Source organism: Eptatretus burgeri, chromosome 13 (genome assembly GCF_056783735.1).
Source record: "Eptatretus burgeri isolate ZD-2024b chromosome 13, Ebu_testis_v1, whole genome shotgun sequence".
Classification (NCBI taxonomy): Eukaryota; Metazoa; Chordata; class Myxini; order Myxiniformes; family Myxinidae; genus Eptatretus; species Eptatretus burgeri.
In genome coordinates this window covers 64,340,276-64,348,935 of record NC_140973.1, presented here as the reverse complement: position 1 = coordinate 64,348,935, position 8,660 = coordinate 64,340,276, and the positions used below count along the sequence as shown (strand labels likewise).

The window sequence follows — 8,660 nt, the reverse complement described above, 5'->3', positions numbered from 1 at the left end:
GTGTGCACTTTCCTCCACTCTTGTATGTCACCCTGTGTTCCTCCTTCTTCTTGAAATACGTGTTTACCACTGCCATTTCCATTCTTTTTGCAAACTCTACCACCATTTGCCCTTCCACATTTCTCTTGTTGAGACCGTACCTCCCCATCACCTCCTCATCCTCTTTATTCCCTTCCCCAACATGTCCATTGAAATCTGCTCCAATCACCACTCTCATCCTTGGATACACTCTCCACCACTTCATCTAACTCACTCCAGAAATCTTCTTTATATTCCATCTCACACCCCATATGTGGGGCATATGCACTGATGACATTCATCATCACCCCTTCAATTTCCAACTTCACACTCATCACTCGGTCAGACACCCTCCTCACCTCCAAATACCCTCTTGACATGATCTTCCTTCAGGATTATCCCGACACCAATATATATATATATATATATATATATATATATATATATATATATATATATATATATATATATATATATATATATATATATATATATATATATATATATACATATACATATACACATATACATATACATATATACATATACATATATATATATATACATATACATACATATATATATATATATATATATATATATATATATATATATATATATATATATAAAAGCCTGGTGTTGGCGCAGTGGTTAGGGCAGCGGCTTGGGATCCAAAAGGTCCTGAGTTCAAGCCCCGTTGGGCCACTGAATTAATACACCAGGGGGTTGACTCAGCCTGTCATCCTTCCGAGGTCGGCGAAATGAGTACCAGTATACTGGGCCGGTGTACATCCCGGTTAAAATAGGTGTACCATATCCCTGTGTCGTAAGAGGCGACCAGGGTTGCGTCAGGAAGGGCATCCAGCGTAAAACATGTGCCAAATCACTATGCGGATCATATGGATGATCCGCTGTGGCAACCCCTAATGGGAGCAGCCGAAAGAAGAAGAAGATATATATATATATATATATATATATATATATATATATATATATATATATATATATATATATATATATATATATGCCCCCCCTGCATTAGCCCTCCTCGCCCCCCCCTCCCCCTCAATGTAAGACTATGTCCAATGGAGATCGGGGGGAGTGCTCATCACACACATGTTTCGATATATATTTGTCATTCAGATGAAAATTGCCGATTTGTGACCTTGAACTTTGACCCATTGAACTCAAGCTGTAGGCTTCTAGATTGTGACTACCTCTACCAGGTGGTTACATTTTGTGAAGTTCGGAGTAAAATTTTGACCTATAGGCATTTGACAGACAGAATAACAGACCAGACTAACCACTATACTTGTGAATTTTCGATTTCTCATGCAACAAAGACTCAAATGCAACACCCTCTCCTCTAGTAAGGGTAAATATAACAGAAAAATAAACTGGTTCTTTAGAATAATTTATTGCATTTACTGCTTCTTTTTTTTTTCTTTTTTTTAAATGTTGGTACAGACATCAATATTATTTCATGATTCGTCTGTGTACTTCCCATCAGGAAGCACAAAAATTATGGAAACAGCAACAGATGTAAAATGCTGTTGAAGCAAGACTTCAAGACCTGCACTTTCAACAAACTTCATTTACAATATTTACAAAAAATGTGTTCAGTTGGATTCAAAAAAAATTAACAGCTAAACATTTCCATCAACGATTGCAAGTCGCAAAATTATTTACATTTTTTTTTGCTTAGTTTTAAGGCATATCAAGAGAAAAAGTGCCATCATGTTTGATACAAAATACTTGGTGGGAAGGCTGTAACAAATCCATTTTATGAGATTTGATTCACTCATTGTTAAACAGTGTTGTCATTTCCATCAGATTAATCAGCATACAATAAAATCAACATGGGAACTCAATTTGTGAAAAATCAATACGGGAACTCGATTTGTGAAAAATCAATACGGGAACTCGATTTGCGAAAAATCAATACGGGAACTCGATTTGTGAAAAATCAATACGGGAACTCGATTTGTGAAAAATCAATAAGGGAACTCGATTTGTGAAAATCAACATGGGAACTCGATTTGTGAAAAATCAACATGGGAACTCAGTTTGTGAAAATCAACATGGGAACTCGATTTGTGAAAAATCAATACGGGAACTCGATTTGTGAAAAATCAATACGGGAACTCGATTTGTGAAAAATCAATACGGGAACTCGATTTGTGAAAAATCAATAAGGGAACTCGATTTGTGAAAAATCAACATGGGAACTCGATTTGTGAAAAATCAACATGGGAACTCAGTTTGTGAAAATCAACATGGGAACTCGATTTGTGAAAAATCAATACGGGAACTCAATTTAATTGTTGAAATCTCACTGTGACAAATGGCATGAACCTTAGGAAAGGTATTTTATTCTCAGACAAATAGCCTTAACACAACTCCCACAAACATTACCAACTGGAGCCAATGCTTTGAAATGCGAGTGAAATATATACCGACATGGCGAAGTTGATCGTCCAAAGTGATCGTAAATCAATTCTAAAGTGTCGGGAGATGGTAAGAATCGAGCAAATCTGATAGGTTGATGTAAATCCTTCAGACTTTGTAACCAAATCCTTAAAATCCTTCCCCAAAGTGCTACTTGCAGCTATGGCACATTTCATTAAACCTTGTCATTTAAACAGCAGATGCCACATCATCGCAGTTTTTTTTTTCTTTTTAGTGTGAGCAGCAAGCAGCAGTTACTGCAGTTTCAAGTCAAGTACATTTAAATGCAAGAGGGTACAAAGATGCCACGTATAGGTGCAAACTTGCATTGTTGTCCACAATTCTGATGGGTTGTACATAAATGTTACATCAAACCTGCAATTAAATGCACTGCCATGTTGATCCAACTATAAACAACATTACAAACTACTCATCCATGGCACTCAAACATTTCAAATGCAGCTTTCATACCACCATAAATATTCTCCAAGCGTTTGAATAACAAAAGTTCAGTTCTCAACGGTTTAATTGTGCTGGACCATTTGAACTTCAGGTGGTTTTCCCCGTTGTAGGATGACAACTGGAATTGGCAGAACAAATGAGGTTTTATCCATTCCTTTCTTGTGCACTAAAGGACGAAATCAAAGCTTGTGGTGTCTCAACTTAACTGGAGACAAAGTTAAGCATTTGTCAAAATTTTGTAACCATTCATTTTATCAACACGCCGTGCCAGAAAAACGTAAACAGATACCATTGTGACATCACAGCCACTCAAAGCAACCATCCAACTGTGGCAAGAAGAAGAGCCAGGTTTGTGCCAATACCAGGAATTTCTGCCGAAGAGTCCGTGGTGCGATGAAAAACCTCATATACCTTGTAGCCTTCATTAACCACATGTAAGATTCAATTTCTCGGTAACATTTGCATAATAACCGTCATTCTTTATGTTGGGCAATTCCAATTGCACATAGTTGAAAACTTAGCTCGCCTCCACAACACACATTCTTTGGTTCAGGGTGAAGAGTCGACCTTTTAACCTTGATGCACAATAAAAACTGGTGCAACAAGACATGCCATCGAGGAAGCAAGGCAATCAAGCTTTGTAAAAATAATCTTTCAAATAGTCGTAGCTTAATTTTCTCATGGAAAGTCTGAACTTTAAGTTTGAGTTGATACAACAATGTACAGCTGGAATAACCAATTCTGCTTCTGGAACATGCGTCATCATCCGGGTCTATGACGAGCAAACCACAGTGTTGCGAAAAGTCCAGATATGTACTGGAGACCTCCCCGGTTAGGAAGTCGAGCAGATATTTACAATTCCTTAGAAAAGTAAGATAAGTTCTTTCTTTCAAAACGACGTCTCGTCGTCCTTTATGGTCAGTCGTCCTGCTACTTGATGTTCTTGTTCTTGATGGTCAATTTTGATGGTGCATACGAGAAGAGCAGGCCAATGATCCACTTCCAAACTCCTTGCAAATTTTTTGACGGCCTTCAAAATGTCTTGTACAGTTACTTCATATTTTGTATTAAAAGGAAAAAAATAGAGTAACACAGTCGGTAATGTCTGAGATGCCTTCAAGATGATCGGTTCACAGTTCTCATTTGTCTGTTCACAAAGTCACCGCTACACATTCGGCTCCACCGCTCCCTGCAGAATGCTCCGCGGTAAGAAAGCAAGGGCCAAGGATATGAAGACAGAATGGCTTTGGAAATCCTTGGATTCCTTTGGCTGGCAAGAGTAAAAGTGGCATTGGAATGCTATCTCTTGTCCTGTCGTTCATCTTGCCATGCTTCTTTAGTGTTCTGTAATGCCAGTGTTTTGTTTTTGTCGACAATTACATAGTCGACCTTCTCATCGCTGATATTGGAGCTCGGTGCAGCGGGTTTCTGGGAACACAGAAATGAAGGAGGGTTTGAAGGATTGGGGGTGGGGGGGGGGGAAAATCACTCTTAACTGCAATGATGAAGTTATTGGTAATATGAGAATGACGCTTCACATCCAAAGTCATCTAAAGATGCAAGCAACAGCAGTTGGGGTTAAATATGTAAAGGAACAAGTTGTCCAACATAGAAGATGCAGACAGTTTTATTGTCCAGCATGACAGACTGCCATTTCTCCCCCCAAAAAATAATCAAAAAGCTTTTGAAGCCAAAAACACAAAGTATCCTGTTGCTCTCGCTAACAAACTACCAGGAAGTGCCTCACACACTCCTAAGAGGAAAGGCGTTGCAGTTACATTTTGTCGCAGTAATGAGATCTTCCAAGACCACATGCGGGTTATTTTTTTAATTTTTGTTTTTTAGAATTTAAAAATGCTTTACTGTCCATTTGAAATGCTTGGAGATTGAGAGACGTGATGAAGTTTATTGTTAATGCCAAGCTGTGGAGTAATTAGCTGAATATCATGAATGACCCCGACGTTGAATGAAAGCCGATTACCAAATGATGTTGATACTTGGGCAGCTGATTACAAGACAATATAAAAAAAAAAATAACAAGAATGAATACCATGAATGATTGGGTGCCAAATAAAAGTCGATTACTATATGATGTTGATGATACTTGCGCAGCTGATTACCAGACAATACAAGCTAAATACCATGAATGATTGTGAGGTCAAATAAAGACCGATTACTAAATTATGTTGATGATACTGACATCGCTGATTACCAAACATAACAAGGTGATGACGATACGCGACCCACCCCTTGTGTGTCATGACGGCGATTTCTTCAACAAAATAAATGTAGATACAAATTCCTGTCGGCTTGACTACACAATGTAAGGTGACATTGCAGTTAAAGATGACAGAAACACAAATCTATCCATATCTTAACGAAGACATGTCCAAACGAAGACATATCCTTTGTGTGTGACTGTTTAAACGGTGAGGACGTCTAACCACGTGCGTGGGCATGGCGTCACTCTATGATCGACAGGAGTTCTGAAGCGCTCGAGCTGTGATTGGTGACTGATCTCGTGGACGGTCTGACGACCAATCACAGCAATGACGGAAATGTGAGGAGGATGAGGAGGAGAAAATAATTTGAAAACCCCTCCTATTGACAGTCAAACGTCAGGGTAATGGATGCTTGGTAAATAAATCATAGGTGTAACAATGGGATACCAATTGTCTGTGCAGAACTAATAATATTTCAAACCCAAAGCTTGAATATCATTTTCAAAATTGACATCAGGACTTTGTGTGGTCGAGGATTGAACAGTACTTGCCAAAAGAGATTATGGCCAAATTCCACACATCAGCTTAATGCAGCAAATGCCAATTTCAGTTTTATAATTATGTCCACATTTAAATAAACATCCTCCCGACCCCACCACCAACAAAGTCCTTGCTTCAAAGTCGAAAATGTCAGATTCATACATTTATTATTATTTTGCAGTGTGATGACACAAAGTGATAAACAAACTCAAAATGTAATTTGACAAATGATAAGGAATGGTCAACATGAATAATTATAGGGAATATGCAAGTCAAACCTGTAAAGTGGACCCAGGTGAGCCAGGCAAGTCAAGGTCCAGGTATTCCACTTGGTGGGGCATAACATGTCGTGGCCGGGGACTGTTCGAGGTGGACACGGGTTGTGCAGGTGAAGCGTTGATCGAAGAACTTTTCTGCAAGAGCAGAAGTACAATGCAAATCAGGTGAGCAACAAAATCAAAACCACATTTATGAAGTCAAACAAAATGATGGATGGGTGGAAAATGGACGGTCTTCTCTAAAGTCTCACAGTCCATATCGGCCTCCTAAATTTGCAATTCACATTTTACATATATTTGCCAAAAAAAATATTCTTGAACAAACATTATAATATGACATTTCAACGTTTATTTGTGAAGTATTATTGGCTCTACTTTACCAACTACTACGCTTTTACTCCACCTCTCCATTCAGTTGACACTCATAAACACACATCTAGCTCGTACCTCATCTCCGCTCTCTGTGTCAGTGGGTGTCGGCAGCGATGTGCAGTAGTATGAGAAAAATGCTTCATCGCTGAGCGCGCAAGGTGAGGAAAGAGGCGGGTCAGCAGAAAAAGGTGAAGAGCGCATAGGGTAAGGAAGAATGGGGGGGGGGGTGGGAGTGGAAGAAAAGAGAAAGGAAGGAAAAAAAAGGCAACAAAGCAGGCAGGTTGGAAAGCAAAATGAAGAAAAAAACATGGCGACAATTTTTTTTTTTTAAGGAGGCAAAGGTCAATAAAAGACATGTTGGACATCCAGCAAGCAGCGATGCTGTGACTGAAGTTGAAAGTGCTCCAAGTAAACAAAGCTGTAAAGGAAGCGGAGTAAAATGCGGAAGAGTCTGCAAGCGGAAGGCAGAAGAGAACTAGGCAAGCCAGTAGCACTGCAAGGGGAGAAATCGGTCGATAGATGATGATGACAAAGCTCATTTTGAGGACCCTCTGTTTCCTGCGATACGTTAGCAAGGTTACCGTTGGCGGAGAAATGCTCTCGGCTTCCTCAGAGCTTGAACTCGAAGAGTTGCTGTGTATCGAGTCTCGTCGGGGCTTATACGAGAACACCCGCTGAGAGCTACATCGTGAAACAGGTCATTGGGGAGCAAATAAAACAGAGCGTCAAAATCGAGGGCAGATCAACACAGTAACATAAACAGCAACATCAGTAAGAGAGAATTTAAGGACGTAAGAGAGGGTTAGTAGGAACAGTAAAAAATACATTTGGTATCACAAATGTAATCACCTCTCATCTTCCGTACCATCTATTAGGGCATTTCATATGATGAATCGGTCACGTGACTTTCATTTACCATGCCCTGCCAGAATAAAATGAACACACCTGATTGGAAACGAGCTATTTTGACAAACGCTGATACAAATACGATCAAATGCCTTACACATATTAGTATCTGGGATACACATATCCGTGATACCTTTGGTATCACAAAGTGCTTGAACCAATGAAGGCAATTAACAAATGAATGATGCTCTGTGTGATAGTCCGATCGAGATTTTGTCAGGGCTGCACCGTGCGTAGGGAAGAAGCTGCAGCCAATTTCATTTCTTCCAGACAGAAGTGGTTCTGGATGTGTGGCATTTGGGACAATCTTCCCGCAGTCTCCGTGTTCCACACTGCAAAATGCCTCGCTGGTATCAGAATCGGACTGCCACGTACAACATCAAGAATCAAGGCCTTCACCAGTTCAAGCACATTCTGATGCCAAAGGTCTTGCTCTCAGATACTAATATGTGTAATCCACCTAATAGTGTTCATGTCAGAGATGGCTATAATGAAGTTTGTTTACAATCAAGCATGTTCATTTTATTCCGGCAGGGTGCTGTATCAGTCTGATATTCAACACAAAGTATAGTCTTATAGAAGCCTGTCAGCATTGGTTTATTGACCTCTGATTTCAGATTTCACAATCGATAAGGTGCAGCAGATAAACATCAACGTGCCATGCAGCACAGAATGAGAGCACGGTTTTCGGTCATCGCAAAGTTGGTCTTCGCATGACCAACTCTGAAATTCTTCAACGCAAATCGATGTTCCCATGAGGAAGCAGCGGAACAAGACTTGTTGCCGGTGTTTTACCAACTCGGGATGTTATTGGTGGTTTTGATGTATACACAAGAAGCACTGCAGGTCAGTATGTTGTGCTATATACTTATCTCCACAGTTAAGGTTTTATCAGTAACCTTTCTGAGCATTCGTCACATTCACCTTCATGGGTGGATTTACAATCCAGGACTGAATGTTGTTTGTTACAGTTTTGTTGCTGCCATTTGCAATACCTTTAACCTTCTCTCTTCGAGTGCTTCATATTCTTTACTAGCAAGGGCTAACCGGCACTGCCCAGGAGGGAGTTGAGTGGGGAGGGGATACCTGGCTGGGTGATCTTTTCCCGGAGGTGGTTTCGGGACGTGTTTAATATTGAAAAGCTATTGGCCTCATGGAAGTTACCTTTTGCCTGCGCACCGACAGTAGCGCTGCCCAATCCCACATACCAACATACACTTTACAGTGGCTTGTGGTGGCCGCAAAACGGACTTCAAGACCAATGTGGTCGCTTAGCCTTTAAACCTCGCCCAGATTCTGATGTACCTACACCCGATATTTTGGGCCTTCAGGTACTGGTTTGGCCTTCTTGCATGGATATCAAGTTTCATTAAAAATAAAAACGTGTAACATACAAACCACACACAAATACATA

The 8,660-nt window shown here is 40.0% G+C and overlaps 1 protein-coding gene across 5 annotated transcripts in view; it reads right to left on the bottom strand.

Annotated features, from left to right (window-relative positions):
• Window positions 1–1,416: 1,416 nt before the first annotated feature.
• LOC147014655 (GRB2-associated-binding protein 1-like) overlaps window positions 1,417–8,660 on the bottom strand; it is a 122,974-nt gene continuing 115,730 nt past the window's right edge. For 4 of the 5 annotated variants that reach the window (XM_085852799.1, XM_085852801.1, XM_085852804.1 and 1 more), the window contains 3 exons: window positions 6,922–7,021; window positions 5,969–6,103; window positions 1,417–4,356 (listed from right to left, as the gene is read on the bottom strand). In XM_085852799.1, coding sequence (XP_085708925.1) covers window positions 4,228–4,356; window positions 5,969–6,103; window positions 6,922–7,021 — 364 coding nt within the window. In that variant the 3' untranslated portion in view covers window positions 1,417–4,227. Of the gene's footprint in view, window positions 4,357–5,968; window positions 6,104–6,415; window positions 6,486–6,921; window positions 7,022–8,660 lie in introns of all 5 variants that reach the window. The other variant, XM_085852800.1, reaches the window with a different exon arrangement.